Source organism: Rhagoletis pomonella, unplaced genomic scaffold (assembly GCF_013731165.1).
Source record: "Rhagoletis pomonella isolate Grant_MI unplaced genomic scaffold, Rhpom_1.0 Rhpom_scaffold_00010, whole genome shotgun sequence".
In the NCBI taxonomy this organism is placed as follows: domain Eukaryota; kingdom Metazoa; phylum Arthropoda; class Insecta; order Diptera; family Tephritidae; genus Rhagoletis; species Rhagoletis pomonella.
The window spans coordinates 37,906,997-37,932,822 of record NW_023458564.1 but is presented as its reverse complement, the minus strand read 5'-3'; the positions used below and the strand labels follow the sequence as shown (position 1 = coordinate 37,932,822).

Sequence of the window (25,826 nt, the reverse complement as noted above, 5' to 3'; positions counted from 1 at the left end):
TATGAGTATCAAAATAAAGAGGAAATTCTGAGAATTTAGGCAGATTAAATTTTTTTGTACATAAAGTACTGAAAATGTCTTTTTAAAATTTTATCCTTGCAATTTCGCAATATTTGCTTTTGAAAAAATATATGTTAAGGACATCGATAACATCCTCGAATTTCGTCCTTCTAACTTTATCAGCTTAAAAAATTACCTATTCGTCGTTGTGATTCTAAAAAGTTTTAATTTTTAAAATTCTAAAGAAACTTCCTCATTTTATTTGGTACCCATATTTTTATTCTACATTGCATTGAATTTTTGAAATAATTTCTGGAATTAATCGTATATTTGAAACTACAAAGTCCTTTAAAATAAATCCTGATGTCTGAGAGAAAAAATAAAAACGCCACTATAAATAAAAAGGTAGGTTTCAAACCCATTTATTTATTATTTAGTATATGATAATTTTTTCGATTTTAGTTGTTGAAAAGTAATGGATATCTAAATCCCGGGACTAATTCTGGATACCGTGATTGTGATAACCACATCTCGAAAGTTCCGGGATCGTAAAGAGTTGAAAAATTAACATCCCTACTACCTACATATAAATCACCGTTATACCGTAATATTTTGCTACTTGGAATTAAACTTAGACTACATCTTTTTATAATTAATAAGAATTTATCTATGTTCTGCAAAAATATTTTGGTTAACTTTTTCAGGTGAATACCCGTAAACAAATATCTTTGCGTCGGCGAAGTTTTACTTTGATTAAAATTGTTTTCACTCAGAAAGATATATACCAGTATTATGTAAATACTATATACATACATGTGTACATCATTAGAGTGGTCCAATTTTTGTATGGAGGAACAAATGTCATCCTAGAAAACGGGACACTCAACATATGAAATACTATTTATGTAAGTGACCACGCACTGAACGGAGTTTCTGAGCGGCTGAGCGGCGCTATAGAGGAATGCCGCTCGCCGCTTTACAGCTCATTGCGTGGCCTCGACCTTAAGGTTAAATTAGTGGTGACATACCATAACGCCATAGCCATAATCATTGCCATAACCGTAACCACATTAACTTTATTCGATTAAAGGTACCATAACCATAAACAGCTGATTGTTCGTAGTCAATAATGTCGGTGTTGCCAGACGCGCCACAAGACGCAGAAATGAGTAATGTCGTAGCAGATCATAATTAAATATGTACATAAAATTAAAGGTAATTACTTATAATTTCTTAGTAATATAAATCTCTTTGGCATTAATTATGAAATTTTGTTAGAAGAGGTTATGAAAAAATACAAAATTTCTTTTAATTTTTTTAGTTTTTTGGATTAAAACTATAATAAGGCATATAAACTATGCACATCGACAAAAAGATAAATTTATTCTCTTTATTTTGGCATCATTAGTTTTTGAATCGGTTATGTAGTTCATAAGATGTTAATATTTCAAAAAATCAAAACATTTTAATTTAACCTTTTATATTTTTATTTTTTATTTTTTTGCGGCAAATAATTTTGGTGCAGTTGAAATCAGCGCGAGAAGTTCTATCAAGCCACATTTTTGGTTTTTGCATAGCTAAATGGTTCATATTCTGTACTTATGCCAAAACGTTGGCTGTGAACAATATTTTGTTTTTTTTTTGAACGTCTGGTAACACGCACTTCAGAAATCAGCTGATATGGTTATGGCGGAAAACCAAAATTCAATTGGTCTCTATGGCTATGTCGTTATGGTGTGGCACCACTAATCGAATACAGTGTTGGACATAAGGTTGGTTGGAACAGCTGTTTTTTATGGTCATAGTTATGTCTCCACTAATTTAAGCTTTAGTTTTTGCGTTTGACATTTGTAATATCTATTACAACTTACAATTTTCTACTCTAACCAATACGAGGTCATAATGCACTACTTGATCGCTGGCAAAAATGTTGGAGATTTTTATAAAAAGCTACTGTTGCGATGACAACTGAAGCTTGTAGATATTTTTTTAGATGATTTAAATTTAAAATGTTCTTAGGGTGCTTAACCAATTGTTTGATTAGTATATGTACCCAATACTTCTAGAATAAAATATGATCATCATGGGCCGGTTGCTCAAAGCATGGTTGACACTAATCATCGGTTAACATCTTTATCGACGTTTTCGACTCCATGCATATAACACAGTGTCGGTAACGTCGATAACGATGTTTAACCAGGGATTAGTGTCAACCAGGCTTTGAGCAACCGGCCCTTAGCAACGTAAAGTTTGGTATCCACATCTCTTTCGGCAAGAGGAACAATTTTGGAAGGTGACCCAAACCATATCTCGGAATTTATTTTTTTTGTGGACCACTCTAATGTACATGCAGGTATGCGTAAATGTGTAAGAATATTGTAAAATTTATGCATGTAAAGCTATTACGCAGCTAAGAGATAAATAGAAATTGTGAGTCAGAGTAGCCTCAAAACTTTGCCCACAAAACCTGGTGGTACGATGAACTTCATGTGAAAGAAAAATGAAAAGTTGTAGTGAAACGTGCAAGTAATTTATATACGTTTGCACTTTGTTTGTTTAATGCGCATTTAAACATAAGGGGTACTCATTGAAAGGCGCAAAGCCCTCAAAAACTGGACAAATTGAAAATTGTACATTTATTTATACACTCGCAAATGAAATGTCAAAGTTTTCATGCAAAACCTCTTGCACAAATATGGCAAATTTGCGCATATAAACATAAATGGACTGAAGTGATGAAGAGGCCAGAATCGTTTGAGGTTCTTTATCATTTGTCTTAATTTTTTAACTAACAAAATAAATAAGTACACTTATGTACGTAAAAAAATTATTTCAGAAGCCTAATAGCTTGCGAAGCAGAAAAAAAGTGTTCAAGAGTACATACAAATAAACTTGCTCTCATTGGAACACTGCAGTAAATAAAATAATAGTTTAAACAATAATTCCTAAAAGTCTGTGGCAGTCTTATTTATTGTTAGGAGATTGTTGTAACTATTAAATTGAAGTAAATTAGCATCCTCAGTTATTGAAATATCGGAGTTTTCGTATTTCTGAAATTTTCCGTTATACGGGAAGCGGGTGTTACTTTAGTCCGATTTGAATAATTTTCAACAAATTTCTTTTCCGCACAAAGTTTATTAAGTGCATCGAGTTTGGTGGAAATTGATAAATCGGTTACCGATATACACATTTGTGGTCATAAGTGGGCGGTGCCACGCCCATTATCCAAACATTTATAATATTATAATTTCTGCTAAGTGGTTATTGCAGTCATCGATTTTACGTTTACGTGTTTCTGTAGATTACTGTTATATGGCAGGTGGGCATGGTTGTTGCCCGATTTCAGAGATTTTCAACAGATTTCTGAGCCTAGACCCTACCCAAGCCTCGTACCGAATTTGGTAAGGATTGGCTACTGAGATAATGCATTTCATCATAAGTGGGCGGGGTCTCGCCCATTTGTCAAAAATTCCATAACAAGATTATTTTTGAAAATACCGTTATATGGGAAGTGGGCGTGGTTACAGTCCGATTTCGTCCACTACCAACCTACCTTGATTCGTTTTGGCTGTCACAAACATCCGTTATGCGAACAAAGTTAATATACCCTTGTGCACAAGTGCGCTCGGCTATACAAATATGTATCCCCTAAGCAACATGCATACAATTTTAAAAAATTTTCTTACTGACATTTGGTATATATTTTTAGGCTTATTTTTTCATGCAAACCCGCTGTCTACTGATTACACATACCATCCGTTACTTTTTCATGTTTTATGTGTTTGGGACCCACTGTTTTTCATTTAGAGCATTTTGGGGACGTTTATTTAGCCTAGAGCTTGTCAGAATTCCACTGCAAGACTGATTGTCTTGCTTTTTATGGCAGCACAACTTTTTTCCTGTAATTTTAAAATATTTGGAGGTAGAGTTACTATGAGCAGAAGCGAATCATACAGTCTACGTCATTTCTGTTGAATTTCCACTTTGCCATCCTTTCATGCTTTTTATGTATGCAGACAAATCCCGCGAAATTTTCAAACAGCATGCTTTTAAATGCCAACTGGAAGTGAACCTTACTGCTCTATCTATCTTTGCTCTGTTTTTCTTCTTTCAGTATTTGAGTAAAATATATTTAGTTATATTATTAAGTGTTAAATATCATCCTTTGAGCTTTGCTATACCAATTTAACTTAACAAGGACGAAATACAGATTCAAGACTTGTAAATTGCATAGCCTCCGCTAAGATTGATTGCTCCTCATTCCTTATGTTTGTGAATACTCTGAACGTGCACAAGCGTATGTTTTAATTGTTAACATATTTGCATATGCACATATTTAAATAAAATTAACTTCAATTGTTTTGCTTAAGGTACCATCTCGTATATGTAGTCCCTTTAGTATGTAGAGTAATATGTACGATATGCATAATAACTTCCTCGCACTTAAAGCGGAAGAAAGTCCAAAAATTAATATTCTTATATAACTACTATATTTATATCCGCAGGTACTGAAAATAATACATATGAATGCCGATTCTGTTAACTTTGCTTTTAAAAAATTTAATATTTTTAATATCTTTTTCAAATACAAAGGGAATTTGAAAAAAATAATGTTTTTATGACATTTTTTTGTTAACGTAGTTAATTGATTTGGCAAGTGAAGCATTCATACAATACTTTTACTCTAGCGAATGAATACTTACAATAAACATTTACTATAAAAAGCTATCAGCCGAAAGTTTGTATAAAAGCTTGCACAAAAGTTTCAAATGAGCTTGAATAAACTTTGCATTCTACTTCAGTAACCGGAAGCATTTATGGTTGCATACATACATACATACATAAGTGCGAAAGTGCACAGTTGCACAGGATACACAAATGGCAGGATATTTAATAAATAAAGCTTCCTTACTAACGGACACTAGGTGCAGGCGCAGAACAAACTTTTATCAAAGTCGTACCTTATCCTTTTAGTTTATTCGAAACAGTGCCAGTGACACAGAAAAGGGTGTCTCACATGACTGAATAATGAAAGTCGAATTTATTTCTCCGGTTTTCTGCCCACCTTTGGCTGTGTATTTTGTTTTACTGATAAAAAATAAAATTTAATTTAGTATTATATTTAAATAGGAACGGAAATCCTTATACACATACATATATAAAAATATAAATTAACAATTATATAATCATTATTTTGAATTTTTATTTTACAGATTAATAATGGTGATTCGATTAGTCAAGCGAAACGTTATGCTGTAGTAGTGGAATAAATTTGTTTTCTTTGTTGATTCCTGATTTCCGCCAAAAATTAAGGACCAGGAGGATTTTGATTCTACGCTCTCCCCCTAATACAGGGTGTCATGCATCACCGTGCCCATTGGATGTTTTGCAGTTAGGGGGCTTTCCAACTGGGTGCAAATGGCGCATCCCGGATACCTGTCCATCTCCGGAGTAACGGTGGACTTACCGCAGCACGGGGCTCTGCTCTGGCCGACCGTTCTTGCCCCTTACCTTTATGCTCGGTCGCCAAACGGTTTCGGCTCAGTAGCCGACTAACGAACCAGAGAAAATTAACTCTAAAAATGTAGCCCAGGATCCACGCACAGGTAAAAGTGCCGCCGACAGACACGGCGTTGCAGCAAGTCTAAAATCGATATTTTCGTTAGCCGCAAGTGCAGCCCGCACGGTCATGAAATTGGTTGTCTAAATCCAAGGAAGCTTCGAGTAAACCCCTTGAGGGCAGCTCGAAAGCGACAGCGGGTGGACGCGACACTGGCACTCGGAAGTCCTGCACGGACATCATCATCGACCAGAATCCCTTTACGTCCCACGTTCCAGTTGTTCATGGACGACAAAGGCAGTCCCACCAGCAGTCAGGGCGAAACGGGATAGAAGGCCCGCCTCTAGACTGCCAAAGAAATTCGGCAACAACCCAGTTCCCGAGGATCGGAAGGAAGTGGTTGCAAGGGCGAGGGACATTCCCTTTGAAAGCTGTGGTGGGCATCAAAGGGGGTGGGACTATGTCGCTAAAGAACCTGCACCCATTCCATCGGGTGAAGGAGGTGGTAAGACGATGTCCTCTCCCCACACCATTGGAATCTAAAGGTGAATACCTTGCTGTCACGGTTACAGTTGGCCAAGTCGTTGCTTACGCTTATGATCTTACCCTGACGGCAGTTGGTTCTGTGTTTTAGAAACCTGGTCCAAAGAAGCAGGCTACCCTATGGCCTTTTTTTTTAACGAAAATTATATTTGCTAGGCTGCAATATTCTTTAACGGTGCTGCGCTGCGGAGGAAGTTAGTTATCTGGGAGTTATTTTGGACATACAGCTAATTTAGCGGCGCAATGTGGAAGAGCGTCGCAGGAAAGCGATAACTGCCCTGTACGCCTGTAAATCAGTCATAGGGAAAAATGGGGCTTAAAGCCTCATACTTTGGACTGGATGAACATTGCGGTGAGCCGTCCCATTTTGTTTTACGGAATCATGATCTGGTCAAAGGGTGACGTGCATGATGATCATGGCGGCGTTACCCTCAACGCTACCTGAAGCCCTAGAGACCTAGAGACCTAGCTTCACTGTAGCTGCAAACTGTTATGCTATTATCCTAAACGCGCTGATCAAGTGGAGTGATACGAGATTCGCACACTCCAGAATTCTGAAAGATCTTCCAGCACTGATGAAACATTTTGAAACAAAGATCCCCTCACGGACTGAATGGGATGAGGATTCAGTCATAATCTCTTACTCCGACTCAGCAGCCTTCAAGTACACTGATGGCTCCAAGTTGGATTTGAAGGAAGGAAGTGGAGTATGCTGGCAATAACATTCACTTAGCCTCAGTTTTTGTCTGCCAGATCTTTGCAGCGTTTTTCAAGCAATTAATTGTGACAAATCGTCGTCGAGGATTGTCATGGAATATATACGAGCCGTAAATGAGCTGGCATGGAGAAACGTAAATATAGCGATGTACCGAGCAACTGTGTTGCGGATGAACTGGAGAGGAAAATCGCCTTACTGTCGGAAATCAGAACTGCGTGCATTCCGCTATCTTTTTGCAAACTTTGGCTGGAGAATAATTTCATCGAACATGCAGTACAGCAAGGCATATTTGGCCTAGTTTGGATAACTGCTCCGTAATGTAATTGGAGTTCCCCACGGTCATTGCATGTTGAAATCCCATGCTAGTAGAGTGGGTATGTAGTTAAACGAGCGCTGTCGTAGCTGCCGTGTTGAGGACGAAATTAAAACGTAGACCATTACCTGTTCCACTGTCCTACATAGGCGAAGGTTCGTAGGCACTCGTTTCACCCTTATTCCTTTGAATAATTGGCTGAACTGCACTCAGCCAGTATCTACGATTTTGTGCGCTTCATTGGGGCTACAAATTGTTTTACTTTTATAGCATGTGAAGGGATGTAAGGAGTCTCTAATATGGCATCACAATGGGTCCACAGAGTACCAAGTGTGCCCTTATCCCATGTTAGATGGAGACAGCCAATATAACTTAACTTAACCTAAACTATATGGAGCCAAGACATGGACGATTTCGAACAAAGAAGTCACAAGGGTAATGGTTTGACAGCACCTTTGATAAGGCACCTGCGAAAACAAGAGAAGAAGTAAGCACAGAGAGAGCTGTCTGCCCTTGGGTTAGATTTTTTTTCATTGGAACACAAACTACTAAAGTTTTGGTTGTACCAAGCAGGGGTAACTGCTAAGACATTTTCAAAAAAGTATCATTAAAAAAAAAACATCAAGCCCGGGATCCGTACCAAAGAAATAGTGACACGTTGTGGATCGCATATGAGCTCTCTGCACCGCAAATGTGGCAGTTATAGCGACTATATTCGGTATCTTCTTCTTTTTTCTTATTTGGCACTACAGCCGTTTGTCGGTCAGGGTCGAGACCAAAAAGCGTCTCCGAGTGCCTCTCTCCTGTGCGCCAGTTGCTCATACTGAGCGCAGACAGGTCCTGCTGCAATTTGTCCTACCATTTTGTTCGTGCGCGTCCTTGCTTTCGTTGTCCACCTATCTATAATTATCAAAGCCAATAAAATAAAAGTGAGCTTGCTTTAGAGCTTGGGATGATTTTGCTCGAAAAACTTGCTTCCATTTTTAGATATTGTTCAGCAATGAAAACTCGTGGTTCTAACTGACAGCTGTCATACTGCATTTTCTTAGCCATAAACTCAAATTGTGAGTAAATTTTCGGGCACCCAAATGCAGGAAGCTAAAGTAACTTATAGATTTAATTACTTCAAAAATATATTTTTTATGACTCCTAAAAAAAAAGTTTAGAAACTCTCATGCACTCAATACATATGCATATGTAGAAAGAACTCACATGCATGTACGTGCGCTTGTGGCACGACTAGTATGAATAAATATATGGGTCAGAAGTGAATGAGGGTGAAATTATTACCTCCAACAAACATGCGTTAGAAATGTACATATGTATGTATATGCATATAAAGTAAACTTGATTCGATTCAAAATTCACTTGGTTTTAATACATCACGTAAAACATATGTATGTATGTATGTGTATACTTTAGTATATATTTACATTGAAATACGTAAGGCTATAATTTTCATTCGTTCGTCCATTCGCGCCCTACCCACCACTTAACCGTTCAAGCAGAGGGGGTTCGTAGAAAAACTTTAAATAAATACATTTTATAATGGTGGGAAAATTTTAAAAACTAATCCATTGTTATTTATCGATTTCAGTAAGTGAATGAAATTTGTCGCTATGGCTGGTTTTTTTTAGTTTGGTCATTGTGTGTAAATTTTAAGCCAGTCAGTTATTTAAGTGCCGCAGAATATAAAGGATGTACTGAAATTTGAAGAAAATATTAATTATTGAAAATAAAATTAACAAGGTTGTGAAAATTATTGCTTACATTTTTTAATTATTTTTCCCTGCAAAATGTCCAGTTTGAATAGAACTAACGGTACGGCTGCATTCAAGTAATAAATATGTGAGCTAAATAGAGCTACAGCTGATAGATACTTTGGCTTAACATTGTAGAAGATAAGCAATCAACACTGAAGTAAAAGATTTAAGCAATAGAAATCTAAATTTTTGTAAAATGCAATTGTCTAAATACGAAAATAGTTGCACTGTCTTTGAAAATTTTCAAATTGTGATATATTCTCTAGCATTGAGTTACAAATAACTAAAACAAAAACTATGTTGTGAGGTACGAAAATTAAGTAGGTTAAATTACACCTTGCAACAAAAACAAAAAAATTTCAAAACACAAGAAAAAAATTAATTTACTCACGAAACTGGGTGACGAATGTAGTAAAACTACGTTTTTGGTTTTTCTCTCTCGAAGTCAGGATTTTTTTAAAGGACCTTGAGATTCCAAAGATGTAATTGATTAAAAAAAATTATTTAAAAAATCTAGTGCAAAGTGTAATAACAAATTAAATAGGTACCAAATGAAAGAAAAACATGTTTAAAATTAAATTTGGTACATTTTACCTACTAAAGTTGATGGGATGAAATTCCATGATGTGGCCTTGTGTACATAGTCTTGAACATATATTTTTTTTCAGAAATTATTATTGCAAATTTTTGAAGTCTAAAATTTTAGAAGGACTTTTGAAAAACCTTTTCGTCCTCGTGCACAACAAAATTGAGTCTTTTAATATTATAGAATTTTCTTTTTTATTTGTTACCCATATTGTTACTCTACATTTGCCAATTTTTTAAAATAATTTTTGCAATTAATCATATTTTTGAAATTTCCTAGTCCTTTAAAAAAACTGACGTCAGAGAGAAATAATAAAAACGCAGTTATACATATATTTGGCCCCTTCTTTCTTGTGTGCAGATTTTTCGGTTGCACGGTGTTACTAAACGAGTACATTTATGCAAGTCATGCGAAACTGAATGTGGGCAGCGTTTTGCAATGCCAAAACAAACAGCCGTTGATGGTTACATTTTAATAGTGGTTGTAGGCATCGGCTGATAGAAAGGATTTCCTTGTCTGACACTTAAAAACGTGCTTATGCTATATTGTGATCAATACTAGGCTAAATACATAATTGAAATGGGTTACAGAGAAAACAAAGCAAGCGAGATGGGAGGTTAGTTAGTTGTCTATTATATACATTAGTTTGTAGATCTGAGCTAAAAAAGGAAGTAGTTCCCCTCCCCTTCCACAAAAAAAAATATATTTTTAAGTTTAATAAAATTTTTTTAGCATCTCAAACATTTTGTGGTGTATGTCTTGATGTTGAAACACAAATGGAGGCCCCTAAATTTTGACACTGTTTTCGAACAAAAAATAATTTTTTTGAGAAGATTTTTTGTGACAGAAAAAGCTACACTCTAAGATTTACTGCTGCCTGTCAAGTGACGACTTCTGAAATTGAGATAAACATGAATTTTGTTCACTTGCAATTCAGCCGGTGAGTTAAATGTTGTCCACCTATTTTCTCTCACGTAGTCTATGGCCTTGAAAACTGCAAATATCACGGGTGGAAATACCGACGCTTATTCTCCAAGCGAGCAGTGAAGATTTTCCATATTACATTCGGGAACTCAGCATTATAGTATCTCTTCAGCAAAGGCAATTTTGGCGTACTAACATATGACATTAAAAAGGCATTACCGTCTAGATAAATGGCAATTTCTGGCTATTTCCACCAAGCGCTAATTTCTTAAAAACCTACAAGTAACCTTAAAAATTCGTCTTAAAAATTTGTAAACCCACTCACATGTTGTGAGTGCGCAGAGAGGCCTGTTACTATTTGTTAGCCTTGAGGAGAGCCCGCGTTAGGGTTCCATGGAATGGAACATATATTTTTGGATTTTTTTCGGATCTTCTTAATTACGAAAATGCATCTGTCAAGTGCAGAACGAAAACGTATTCAAACGAGAAAATTTCCAAAAATAAATCTGTTCGAAGTACGCAAAAGACCGTTGGCGCCAACTGTTCGACATATCTTCTACGGAAAACAAAACCTCTTTTAGAGCTAGTTTTGCAAAAATGATAGTCAGAGCCTTAAAATGCTACACAAAATTTTATCAGTGATCACCGAAAACGAAAATTCTTAGCGAATTAAGGGAATGCGTGAATATATACATAATGTTTCACGAAGAAATATAAAATTTTGCGAAGAAGAAGAAACTTTAACTTGCTAAAAAAAAATGGCTGTGAGATGAAGCAAAATGCTTTTGCATATTAAGAACGTACTGGTTTTAAGAATATCAATAAAAATTTTTTTATAGACGTATCTCTAAGAACATGTCTTCTCTTTTCTGTCATGTGGCCCCACATAGAAACTAGTCATAGGGATGGTCTGTCTAAATCTAGAAGTTATATTTATATTCGTTTCATTTAACAAACTAAATATTTGAAATAAAAAATTGGTGACTTTCTACAGTTCGTCCTTGTACGTGATAAAAATCTCGCTCAGTATTTCCACTGCTTGAAAAATGCCTCTCGCGTCACTTTTTTCAGAATCTCCTGAGCCAAAATCCCAAACCGGCTCAGCAACCTCATTAATTAACTCTATCAATGGCGATTGTTCTGGTGAAAATAGGCAAGAAATGGGTGGCGTTGGAGCTAATGAAATCAATATAGTACCTGATTGCACAATAACCACAATCAATAGCATTGACCAAACCGCCAATAAAACTGCAAGCACGAACAAAGCGGTCGAAAACAATTACCAAAGCAATGCTTCAACAACAAGCGTTAGCACTAAATATACAACAACAACAACAACAAAAACGATGAATTCGGTGCACAATACATTCAGCTCATCATCGTCTAACTGCAATGAGCCGGCTGAAATAGGCGCAACGACAACACCAACACCAACACCAACACCAATTACTGATTTCTATCGAAATGCCACCATTCTTATCACTGGCGGTACCGGTTTCGTTGGAAAAGTACTCACACAGAAATTGTTGCGTGCATTTGAGTTGCGTAAAATTTATATGTTGATTCGTTGTAAAGATAATATGAGTGTGGAGCAACGCTTGGAGAATTTCTTTAGCGAATCGGTGGGTATAAATGTTATTATTTATTTATTTACTTATATGAGTGCTAAGTCTATGTTTGTACATATATATATTTTTATAGACTTTTAATGTAGTTTACATAAATTCATATTTACTCATCTGTTTAATACATTTATATATATATATATCTTGCCTTATTTTCGACAGATCTTTGACACTATACGTGCCGAGCAGCCAGATTTATTTCGAAAGGTGCATCCCGTTCGTGTGGATTACGGCGCTATTGATTTGGGCATTATCTCAGAAGATAGAGAGATTTTATGTGAAGAGGTGGAGGTTAGTTGCTTAAACAGTTTTGAAATAAATTTGTTTGATACCTTTCCTTTCACATGAGTAAATTTAATTGCCACTATATAATAAAATAAATAATATAAAAAACTTTTTAATATACAACGCTTTTATAAATGGACTAAAAAGTAGAAAAGAATACTTCTCAGTCCCATAGAATTTATTTTGATAACTTTTGATTTTGAAATTTTAGCAAAAGTCATTATAAACAATCTATGAAATTGAAAATGAAAAACGTGGAGCGCATGCAATACAAAGCATTCGATTTAATTGACAATAGTCAAACTACATAACGTAGACCTAAAATTTCTACAGCGAAAGTAGAACTCTGAAATCGATTTTAAGCGGTCGTTATTCATATACCCACATACATACATTCATATATTACTTTTCATATCAATTCAAGTGTATTACATGCGCCCCACGCTTTTCATTTTCAATTTCATAGATTGTTTATAATGACTTTTGCTAAAATTTCAAAATCAAAAGTTATCAAAACAAATTCTATGGGACTGAGAAGTATTCTTTTCTACTTTTAAGTCCATTTATAAAAGCGTTGTATATTAAAAAGTTTTTTTTATATTATTTATTTTCTACTTTTTAGTCCTGTCTGAATAAAATTTTGCAATAGATATTAAAATAAGTCAACGATATTAATAGAAAGGTGCACACACATGCATTTACATATATATGTACATACAAACGAGCACCAATTAATTTTATTTAAAGAAATGGCGTGTCGTCTATTTCCGGTGTAGCAAACGTAGTACATAGGGCGACATCTAGATGTCATCTACCTCGCCCTATTCACTATGCCTTTTTATAGGAGCTTTTCAAAGCTTTGCTTTATGGTGTCGGACACACAACATTGAAAGTTTCTGGAACACAACATTGCAAGTTGATAAAAGCGTTGTAAAATAGGCATAATGAAACTCATCGTTGGGACATTTTTATACAGATCACTTTTAAAGATTTCTTCAAAATCTTTGTCATAGAAATTTCAAATTTAAAGTCTTTGTTCTCGAAAAAGTGGAACAGAATGTTTTGTAAATGCAGATGAAAGCAATTTTTTATTGCGCTGGATTTTATGTATAATGAATGTTTTCTAAAAGGGAATATAATAAGATGTAGTTCACTGGAGCCTTCTCTCAACAATGCACTGCATAAGTTGCTTAGAGTAAACGTTGCTAAATTTCCATAGAACTGTACCTATATCTGTCTTTATCACATTATTTAAAGTGTGGGCTAGTAGCATGCGATTTGCCGTATGGACCGACCATACCTAACCATTGTGAGACGGCACTAGCATGTGGAACTTCGAATGGGCAGCCACATTCTCCGAATTTTTATTTTTTTTTCAGAAGGTGATGTGTCCATACCAGTCCTTTTACGGTTAGTAGCTTATCTTGCTTTCTTCTGCACTTGTGAGAGTATGAGTTTGATTTATATCTACGTATATACTTACATCTGTCTCCCGAAGTCTTAATTCAGATCACTTTCTCGTTGTTGCTGTTGTAATAGTACTTATAAAAATATCTTCAAAACTGTTTTGAGGAATATTTAAAAGGTGACAGACCTTGGCTTTATAAATATCTGGTTTCGTGTTAACGCAACCGTCGCCCTAAAATCAAAATATTTTGATATTTGCCGTGTCGGTTTCCTAGGTTTTGGTGGAAAACTAAATTTGTTTCCGTATGTTCATTTCATAATATCGCCAACCCTACTGAGGTTGCAATAATGGTTGCCTTGTGTGTATCGAAAAAGAAAAAACATATTGCTTAAAAATTTGTTACAACGATTGCCTCGTGTGTAGTCAGCAGTAGAAAGAATTTTTTAGAGAGCACTGAAATTTGGTACGAGGGTACATGAAACTAATTCACTACCCATACAAAAAATAGGTGTAATTGAAAACGAGGCGTGGCTACTCCCATAAAAACTGAATTGTTTTATACGACATATCTCTGGAAGTAGTTTGACAGAGAATTGGAACTTGGTGGGAATATAGGTGTATAAAATAAATCCCATGAAAATAGGACTGGGGCACCTCCCATAAAAATTTTAATACTGTGCCTCTCTGGAAGTGTTTATGCTACAGAACTGGAACTTGGTATGGATATATACGAAGCTGATTACAAACTCATGAAGAAAAATGGGCTTTATTGAAAAAGAAGGCATGGCTCGCATTGTACGTGCTAAAATTTTTATACGGCTTACCTCTGCAAGTGTTTATAGTTGAGTAATGGAACTTGATATCAAGTGGTACTAACTCAATTCCATACTTATGTAGAAATATGAAAGTTACTGGATAAGCAGCCGTGGTATTCCATAAAAACTGAATAATTTATGCTGGCCTTCTACTAGGCATTAAATGGCAAAAATTGTAAATGACAAAGTCGGACATCAAAAAATAATCATGTCATTATACTAAAAAAATAGTTTTTAAGTTCATTTCCACATTACCTTTTTTTAAATTGCATAAATTTTTGGTCATTTCAATGTCTAGTGGAAATTCTATGACTATTCCAATGACTTCGGCCTTAGTTGGTGGTAGATGTGAATGAAATCGAGAGTTTGGAGCACTACCTCTGTCACTGCCCTACTCTCATGTGGGCGAGAAGACGCCATTTCAACACCACCGTTTTGTCTATCTGGCTGGCCTAAGTGAAGCAGGCATTCACGAATTTTTGCGCTTTCTGAACCTAACCAACTGGTTCTACTTCTAGGTGAACGAACGGGTTGGGTAAAGGCAGCCGCTTCAACTTAACCTATGGACAATGTGGATGGTTAGTTGAAAAGGGCATGCGGCACCTTTTATACATATTGACAATTTCATCAGGCATATACTTATTGTAAAAGGTTTCGCGGTCTCTCCCATATAAGTAAAATTTTCAAACAGCAAATCTCTGGAAGTACTGAAGATAAGGTAGTGGAATTTCGTATGAAGATTTAACAAATTGTGGAGTTAATGTACAATGGACGTATATGATCTGAAATACTCATGATGCATATCTCTGAAATAACTTAAAATTAATTAAATAACAATTGCAATCCAATTAAAGTATTTAAAATGATATGAATGAAATTTGATGCACTATTTTCAGATTGTTTTCAACGTTGTCGCTTCAGTCAAATTCAACGAAAAGCTCAGCGATGCAATTGATATAAACGTTTTAGGTACAAAGAAGATACTTGATTTATCAATGGAAATGAAAAACTTAAAGGTATTAATGTATATTACATATATTTCTATTTCACAGGAGTCTGTGGTGCAAAAAAAATCTGTTTTCACTATGAGAAATTGGGCATATGTGCACATTGGACTGGTTAAAAAATATCGAAATTAAAAAAAAAAAAAAACCCTTGTGCAACATTTTAGGGTCGTGAGTGAAGAAAGCACAGCCCTTTATATTAATATTTAAAGGTCGCTCATGCGAATTCCTTTTATCCACGAAAATAGCACAGGAAGCGGTATATATTTTGGAAGAAAATTGAGGGCAGCAAAAAAATTCTCTTAAGATTTTTAGATAAATTTAATCCTACAAAAGTTATTTAAAGTTAAAACGAGTTCTTCATGGAAACTTATTAATTTTTATTTTTTTGTCCCGATAATATTTTGCAAGGGACTTAAAAAAAAACAAATAGTCCATATTTTGAGCCAGTCTAATGTACATACATACCACATATGTAAATAGCTTCTATGTTTTTGTTTTCAGTCACTTGTACACATTTCAACACTTTATTGCAATTGCAACCGGAAATTCATCAAAGAGCGCGTATATGAAAATGATATTGGCTATGAAAAAATTATGCAGGTAAGCGAGTAAAGGGTGGTAGGAAATATATTTGTTATGCATACATACATAAATAATTTTAATTGATTGAGAAAATATACGTATTTACTATAGGTATATGTAGTATAGACGTGCAAGAATTAAAACAAGCTAAAAAGAAAGACATTAATTTGTATAAAATCTACAGTTGCATGAAATATAAAAAGCATGCGGTTCGTGACTAAATTGAATTAAAATATTTTAATTGATAAAAATTTCGAATTTAGTTGGGTACTTGTGTTTGTATCAGCCAATATTTTATATATGCATTTACTTACTTGCATACGAGGACATATAAAAAACAAATTTGCTTAGTTTTTGCACGTTCAATTTAAATTGATTTTAGAAAAGTTTGCCGATAAAATAATTAAAAATATTTTATTGTTTTAATAAGATACATAATTACTCAACTATACATACAAACATACATAAGTGTTGCAATATCTGAATATTTTGATAGGTTTTGATGCGCTACCCTTTAGTTTTATTTCAATACATAGAAAAATGGGCTCAGCGGAACCATATATCAATGGTAAAGGGAGAAGAATTTAAAATGGCAAAATTCATTAAAAAAATTTTAAGAGAAATCTAAGTGCTGAAAAGGTTACATATGGATTTTTTAAAATTCTAAGTTAAAGTTATTCATCAAAAATATTGAACCCACCATTTTGTATTTTAAACTATTTAAAAAATTATTTGTCTATTTGAAAACTGAGAAGTAGCTCAGAAAAAAAATCAAACTTACAAAAAAAAAAAAACAAACGCGCATACAACAAAAAGTTAATATCTCTTATGGAATTTTTGTTGCAATAAACTTTATTTAATAAATAATTTATTTTTTCAAACATGTATGTTAAATAGATTTATCGCATTTTTGACGATGAGACGTTGGAAAAGTTTCGCCATTGCCTGATCGGTGATATGCCCAATACGTATACGATGACCAAGAAATGTGCTGAAAATTTGGTTAATCATCGGGCGTTCTACTTGCCAGCTGGTATATTTCGGCCACCGATCGGTAAGTGAAAAATATATATGTATATATATCTGTTTCCAACTACCGCACATACATAGTAAGTATGTATCATTAGAGCGTACAAGAAAAAAAGTTTGCCGTCCTCCTACGAATCTAAAGTATTTTTGCAAACCAATTTCGAAAAATTTTATTATTTTTTAAATTGTTCGTCATATTTTAGTCATTTACAGGCGGATCTTTAAGTAAAGCTCATCAAAAATCAATTAACCTTTGCTAAGCAAAAATTTCGATTACACCGGTGGAACTATTTTAAAACAAATTTTTATTGCCAAGTGTAGCTGTCACCGAAAAATATTAAAAAGCGACTCCTAGATTCGGCAAAAAATTTTTTTTTTTCGAAATTGCCTTGCAAAATTATTTAAGATGCAGAGGCGTACGGGGGATTTTTTCCGGCACAGTCTAATGTACGTACATACGTACAAACATCACAAGTTTCAAGGCTTTTTATTTTGAAGGGGCAAGAAGTTCGTTTGCCCTCTCAACTGAAATTTTACACCCCATTTTCTGTTGTGAATTAATAATTTCAATAAGCCCATCGATTTGTGATGATTAAAATCACCTTAAAGAAAGTTCGTTTTCTAAGCGAGAATACTGACATCTATAATTGACCCGTAACTTATGCCCTGCATTTTTTTTAAACCTCTATCTAAATATGACGACGTTAACCCTGGTCGTGTATAGTTCGTCGAAGCAACAAACATGAATTTATAATTCGCTATATTATTATTATATTAAAACCATACGACTTTTATGAAAAAAGTAAGCAATGAGCAGACGCAACCAGTTTTGATGTAAGACCAACGAGATCAGAACTTTTATTTGGGGTTTTCCTTCAATCTATGATTTATGTCTTGATGAAAGAACCTTACGCCGCCTCTAAACGCCTGCTAAGTTTGTATGATAATGCTTTTCATGGCAAAAACGCACTCGCAGGTTGGCCATAGCATACCAAAAGCTACTACGATGCTGCTCACACTAGAAATCGAATCTGGGTCCCATAAGATACACCACATAAATTTCTGAGAAATATTTGTATTTTTTTCAAACTTTATTCGCATAAAAGGCTTAGAAGGACAAAGGTCCTATATAAAAAGTGTTGAAAAATATGTATAACTGGAAAGCACAAAAGTAAATTTTTTACAAAATTGTTAGGGTAAACGGTTTATGTAATAAATATATACTTATAATATTTTATATTTGTATTATTTTGCGTCTAAGACTTTTAGTTTTGGGGTTCTATTGAGCCTTATATCAATAGATAGTTGATAGTTGAGATTTAAAAAAATATAAATATAAAATTTTGGCACAAAACGGAGGCTTACTATTTTACAAAAGTTACACAATTCCAATCGAGGGTTAAGAGAAACCGCATAGCTGGTGAATTTACCATGAGTGCACTAATCGATCTGGTAAAAGAAGCTTTCAAAGTGCGTCCGGTGATATTTAGAGGCTGAAGATGCATCAGCCGCGACTATGACTTATGCACAGTGTTGCCAGAAGTAAGATTTATCTTCAAGATGAAGATATTTTTCATAAATTATCAGAAAAATCTTCACATGAAGATAAGTACAACAAAATAAAACTCCATACAAAAAATCTTCACAGTGAACATATCTGGCAACACTTGAAGATTTATTTCTTTAATAGTTGGCAACACATTTTTTTTGTTTTTTCATCAACTTACCTTGCAGTACTGGTAGATATTAATATTGATTTTTATGAAAATGTTTTCGTTGTTGATTTTGCCTGTCAAAATTCGCGCTCAAACTCGAATTTGTGCAGCTCAAACTCGGCGTTATGAATTTCCACAAGATAAAAATTATGGATCGATATTTGTTTAAACGAAAAGTTAAGTAATTTTGGTTTCTAAATTTAAATAGCGAGGATGAATGCATAGATCCGGAGAGAGTTTTGCCTCAAATAAATTTGAACAAATCAAAAATTCGTAATAAGCTGGAAACCACCACCTTAAGTGGTATTCTTTATACAAAGGATAATTTAGATTTTTTTTAAAGCAAAATGTGTTATGGTTTTGTATAACAAACAAAATTTTAATAAAAAAATTTAAGTTTTTTTGTTACAAAATCTTCAATAAAGATATTTCTAGAGAAAAAAAAAAGATTTTATTCTAGTTTCACTAATCTTTTTATGGGTTTTTTGAAGATTTATCATCACTTGGAAGATTTTTAACAAGTTTTTTTCTGGCAACACTGCTTATGTATTCTCTAAGAAGGAGGGATTTGTGTGAAATTACAGGCAAAACGGCAAGACTTTAAGGGTTTTTAAGATTAAAAAGTATATGCATACGTTGTCCATAGAAAAGCTTTTAATTAAACGTTAAGCACTGTAAGGTTTTATCGAACGAGATTATTTAATAATAATTTTTTAGTGAGTAACGACTTCGCTGGCTGGCGGCAATTAATGTTTTCCTTAAAAATTTAAATTTTCCACATCATTTCATATTTTTTATCTTAAACTTCTTTTAAATTCGCCATTTGCCGATTCGAGAAAGACGCTTTTTTCTTACTACTTACCACACTGAAGGTAATGCAATGCTGATATTTGAAGGTAAAAAAAAAAAAAAAAATATCCAAAACTTTGTAAGCAAATTTACACTTCAATGACATAAATGTCCCATTGGACACATTTGTTAGAGATACGAAATTTTTGGAGTGCACAAATGCAGCAAAGCACAAAAAGGAAAATGCAGGCTTGCAACAATGAGGACAGAGTTTGAACAAACCATGTACTAGATAAAAGCCAAACCGACAAGGTAATGCACAGCAAAGTTCTTGAAATATAAACAGAGATAAATATATATATTCAAAGTTGCAGAATTCAAAACACAACAAAGCGCGCAAATATATACATATGTACACATTTTGTATAGAACAGTTAAGTCAGGAGAAGTTTGTTGTGTTTTGTTTGAGAATTGTTTCTTAAAAAAAATAAAAAAATTTAAGTATATAATTTACTAGATATCAGTATAAGTATAGCAATCATTGAAGCAAAAAGCAAAGCTCAAAAGCAGCTATGGAAGATTACGACTCCATAGAAATTTTTACTAGTATCTGTCACTATTAAATGAATATCTGGGAATACCAATACAAATAAAGAATGAAAAAAAAAACAGATTAAAACTAAAAAAAAAAAATAACACAAACGTTCAAGCAAACTGTGTGTCTGCTAACAGAGTTGAGATTTGGCTACCAAAACAATTTATTATAGTTTAGAACCTACGAACTTATACAAAAGCAATGGTAAATACAGTTATCTAACTATATAATATAAATATAAAGGGTGTTCGATTATTCGCCTTTCTTCCAAAACCGATTTTAGAGTTATCCGGAAAATTGCAAATTTGAAAAAAAAAATCGGTTCCTGATTTTGATTTTATTTAGAATCGAGCAAACCAAAATAAGTACAAAGTTTTTTTTTTAGGTAAAAAGTAAAACAAATAAGAAATCAGTGGGTTTATTTTAATTTTGTTTTTATACTTTATTGCTTTTTTCTGATTTCGTAGGTTGGTGGTGATCTTACCGCTAGCAGCGTGCTTAGAGGTGTCTGGTGCTTCCGGAAGGTCCAGAAAGAAAGAAAAATGTCTATTGAAAGATTTCTACATTTATCTTCAAATGAGCCATCCCGATCTTGAAATAATTTCACAGCTGTCCTACTATTTTGCAGAGCTTTTGTGGTGTTAATTTGTGTGAACATCTAGAGCTCTCAACGCCTACGGATGGCTGCCGCTCTTTTATTTTTTCAAAGGCATATACGTACAGTAAAACACGCTTAAGTACCTCACGAAAAATGCCATATTTTTGAGGTACTTAGGCGGGTTGGGTACTTAAAGGAACCCGCTTAAGTACCTCGATGCGGAAACTTAAGCAAACATAATCATCGATGTAGTTACATCCTCTTGTTAACTTATAAATAAATAAATCCTCGAATCCTAAAGAATAATGAAAAATTCATATAAAATAATGCAAAAGAAATGTAAAAGAAATTTTCTACTATCAAAACTTCTTAAATTAGTTTGCAGCTCTCAAAACAAAAAAATGTTAGGATATTTATTTCTTCAAGAAAATTTACAGCAAAAGCTTAAAGCGCAAACAGTCAACGACGTAGCGTAGACTTAGGTTGACGCAGACACGATCTAGCTTATGGGATTCGCGTGTTAACGAAAACTCACCACCGCATGGCGGTGACGTTGCCGTTGCTTCTCTCTCTCTCTATCAACAGTCAATTTTATATGCTGCTACGTACGTCAACCTACGTTTACGCTACGTCATTGACTAACTGAGCTTTTAGAATCCAGCTCTCAAGAAAAATCATAGGAAATATTTTTCATTATTTCTGTTGCTTTAAAAAACCGCTTGCCTTTCTTGCAAATTTTCTTGGAGAAATAAATATACGAGCATTTTTTTTTGAAAATTTTCTCTTCCATTTCTTGTGCGTAATTTTTTATGAATTTTTCGTTTTTCTTGAGAGCTAGAAACAAACCTAAAAGCAAGGTACTTTTTCAACCAACAGAAATAATGAAAAATATTTCGTGTGCTTTTTGTTGGGAGCTGCTAGAAGCCCTTAAACCTAAGCTTAAACACTGAACACTTAGAACACTGAAAAAAAAAATTCATAAAATTTTCATCAAAATTTCAAACATTTTTCTTAGAATTGTTTATAGCCCATTCAATTTTAGTGTAATAATGTGCAAGTTTCAAGTGGCTAAAAATTACCGTTGAATCTTTAGATTTTTTTTGTCGAACGTGTTGCGGGAGCACTTAAAAGGGGAAAACTATAAGTTTATCTGTCGTAGGTTTATCAGTTAGGAGTTTATCAGTTGCTCAATGCCGCGTGTGCGTCATGAGTTTGGCTTTGTTGTCGAAGGATATGACGATCCTGAAAGCCGATAATAAAGCTGCCACCCACTGGAAATTTCTGACAGTAATGCTCATTAAAAGAGATCCAGATAAATCAGGGCTAGACCCGTAAGCTGTAGTCATCAAACCATTTGCGGTGATCCTCAACATTTGGTGAGGTCAATACCTAATTTTTCTTTGCATTAAAATGTTCGCAGTACGTAGCCTTTAAATGGAAAATTAGAAATTAATATACATTTCTATATGCACTATGAAACCTTAAATTTTTTATAGTTTTCCATGTTTGGTAGAAAGAACCAATCCAGGCAACTGAGTATCAGGAAACTATTTCACGAGTACATCCTCCCTTAGAGCCAAGGTTGATGACTTCGTCACAAGGCCTCTTGAGTCGTCTTAACGCCATTAATATCGACTTTCTCCGGCAAACAACAAAATGCCCTTTTCTAAATTGGCTTCTCCTACTGTTTCATTCTAACATAAAAAAATAAAAATCTTAAAATTCTTTGAATAAATGGGAGCACACTCATATTACATCGTTTTCGTAAACAAATTACTCACACCCTAATGTACAAACAAGTAAGCAAGTATGTATTTAAATGCACTATAGTATTGTGCACACCCACATACATCCCCACTCATGCATGCATGCATACATATGTATGTATGTATGTATGCAAACTCTTAGCAACACATTAATTCTCATTTATTTTCAGTTATGTCAACCTACAAGGATCCATTTCCCGGCTGGACTGATAATTTGTATGGGCCATCAGGTTTGTGCACTTGGTCGGCGCGCGGTCTAGTGCGCTGCATCTATGGTCGGGCGAATTGCAAGGCCAATATGGTGCCGGCAGATTACTGTGTCAATGCAATGATTGCCAGTGCCTGGGATATAGCGAGGAGGTGAGTGCGCGCGTGAGTGGGGTATCGAAAAGAGTTAACCACTTGGAGTTGCAAACCATTCATGTACATATAAACATGTTGTAAGTGTATGTGTATGTACATATGTAGCAACAAATTGGACTCTCATTCTTGATTGCCTGTGTCGAAGTTTTGCAAGAAAATAGTAAAAAAAAAAATAAAAGTTACGTTGTAGTTAAATAACAAAAACTCTGCAAAAACTGATAAGAAGTTTTAGCCAAAAGTGGATGTGAACGAGTGGGCATTTTCCGTTGCATTAACTGTAAATAATAGTTGTTATGCATGCATGGATGGGACGAGGTTTAGGCGCACATTCGAGACTCATTTGTATTCATTAGAATTTAAAGACGAAATCCTAAGGGGTTGAAGTGTGGAAGAAATGAAAGAAAATGAACTTTGTTACTTGAAAAGTGGCTCCGAATTTTTGAGAGTGTCCTTGAATGGTTTTAAAGGACGCGTTTGAGTGAGTTTTTAATTCGGATAGCATGGAAATAACACAGTAGTGGAATTTAATTTTTGATCAGGTGCAAATTAAGATCGGTGGTTGGGGATTTTTAAGGTCTCAATTTTAATCCAAGAGGAATGCAGACGAGATATGTTTGTTAATATTGTGGAATTCTTATAAATGTCTTTGGCATAAAAGACCAGAAAAGAAATGTGTATTGCAGATATTTCAAAAGAGCCATTCCATGCTAATGCTAGTTGAATGAATGGGGCGGGAGTCGGGCGCTTCTGTAAGCAGTAGTGTATATTGGACCATCCATACTGAATGTCGCACCAAATATCTTGACCATAAAAATTGCAGAATGATGAAGTATTCCAAAATATCTGCTAACAGACCAGTGAATCTTACACAACGCCAAATTAGGTTAGAGCGTTTTATTTTCTACCGAAAAGGCTACCTTCTCATTGCGCTCCTCGTACAAATATTAAGCAGAAGACAATTAAATGGAAACTATTTTTGTAAAAGAGAAACCAGCACAACATGGTCGTACTTTGTTGAGGACACATTAAATATTATAGTTATACTGAAATGACGCAATCCAATCACGAAGATACGCAGGAAGGTAACATATTTCATAAACGTTATATTTAAGAGAGTTCGTAGCAGAACACACTCCGTCAGCACTTCAGTCACTGAAAAAGTCCACTGCTGTCTGCCTCCAGCTACGTTGCCCCATTTAAAAACTCCGTGAGGTATCTAATATATATACAGAGAAAGAACCAATTTCCGTTTTGCCTGTAAGATTAACTGTCGTTATGTTAAGCGCCAGAGAAGGAGTGGTCCACAATGAGGGCGGGCCTTTGTACATTCATGGTTCTCCCTTGCCAATTCGTCGACATCCTCATTACCTATGATACCGCAGTGTCCTGGTATCCAGCAAAGTAATACCCTGATCCTTGCTGCCAAGTGTTGGATAGTGTCAAAGCATTCCTTGACGAGTATGGAGGTGATCGTCCTACTGGAAAGGGCCCTTGTGACCGCCAGGCTATCTCAAAAGTAGGTAAAGCATCGAAGCTCAGCCATTTATAGGCTTTATACTTCCTCGCCTTTTCAACTTTGCAGTATGATGAGGTCTGGTACCGGGGGCTTGTAGGTATTGAATGAGTTTATAGTTAATGCTAGGCGACGGTTACCTAGCAGGTCAGGAGGATTATAACAGCCCTCGTGCCTGCCCTAACGAAGAATTCTCTTTGATGTGATTTACAAGGAAAGCAGAATAGCACAAATTCAAATTTTTTGATCTGATAATCAGAAGATCATCATTTGCAGTTTCCCTGGGTTGTACCTATGTTATTTCTTATGTGGAATTTCCGGCATCTAAAGTCGGTCTCCCGACCAAGGAAATAGTCTCCTGGCGGCGCATTGCAAAATCAATTCCGATCGCAGAAAGAACCATTCCAGTACATGGTTGCACATTAAGCCCTGTATGAGATATCTTAATTGTACTCGTATATATGCAATTAGGTATAAAAATCTCTGTGCGCTTGAAAAACAGATTTTTCCTTAAGAATTAAATTGAACGATTAGTGGTTTTATGAAATTAAATGTGAAGACATATTCCTGCCACTTTGCAGATCCCGCCAAGATTGAACTTTGAGGTCAAGAACTTAAATTTTCCAGAGAAGCTTTATCTTCGTGCTTTTCCAGTTGACCTTGCGACATTGGCAGGCCAATACAATTTTATTTTATTTGAAAATAAATCTAAACGACATTTGAATAGATGGGATATATTTTATTGTGCAAATCTATAAAAACGTTGAAGTCCTTTATTAGCTGTCAAGGAAAATATGTATATAGATTGCATGCATTCGTTTTCAGAAAGTCAGTTAAAGACCACTTGATTACCACGCAGATTACATACCGCTTGTAGGTACATGAAAAAAAAATGACTGCATCTATCTGCACTTACACCATGTTATAGACAACAAATGAAGCTGCAACGTCTGCTATCAGTTAGTGAAATTTATTGCCATGATTGTTGCATGTTGGTCTGCCACTCTCTTACTTGCAACAATTGGACACATTTGCCCTCAAGTAATTTTGCAACGCCATTGCCAGTCCTTTGGTTTAAACTTTTGAGTATTGCTTCTACTCATGTGGATGCTTGCATTCTTTCTCCTTTCTCGACAGATTTTTATTGCGCCAAAGTGATGCAGAATCCAAGGAGGAATTACCTGTCTACAATTACATTTTCGATCGGAACAATTTAACATGGGGCCAATATATGCGCATGTCACGTGAGGGATTTCACGAGCCATTTGACAAGGCATTGTGGTAAGTTTGATTACAAACAAACAAATATACATACGTTATAAGTTGCAA

At 34.8% G+C, this 25,826-nt stretch overlaps 1 protein-coding gene across 1 annotated transcript; it reads left to right on the top strand.

The window, feature by feature from the left end:
* The first annotated feature begins 11,453 nt into the window (after positions 1-11,453).
* LOC118746380 (fatty acyl-CoA reductase wat-like) lies at positions 11,454-25,782 on the top strand. The gene is made up of 7 exons (XM_036480235.1): positions 11,454-12,029; positions 12,195-12,323; positions 15,437-15,556; positions 16,049-16,147; positions 17,027-17,183; positions 22,792-22,981; positions 25,635-25,782. The coding sequence occupies exons 1-7, from the start codon at positions 11,454-11,456 to the stop codon at positions 25,780-25,782; spliced, it is 1,419 nt and encodes a 472-aa protein (XP_036336128.1).
* The last annotated feature ends 44 nt before the right edge of the window (positions 25,783-25,826 follow it).

Excerpts from the sequence above, each read along its gene's own strand:
- LOC118746380 (XM_036480235.1), top strand. The coding sequence starts at position 11,454 with ATGCCTCTCGCGTCACTTTTTTCAGAATCTCCTGAGCCAAAATCCCAA. Across the intron at positions 12,324-15,436 it reads TTTTATGTGAAGAGGTGGAG|ATTGTTTTCAACGTTGTCGC; the intron begins GTTAGTTGCTTA and ends CACTATTTTCAG. Across the intron at positions 16,148-17,026 it reads GCTATGAAAAAATTATGCAG|ATTTATCGCATTTTTGACGA; the intron begins GTAAGCGAGTAA and ends TATGTTAAATAG.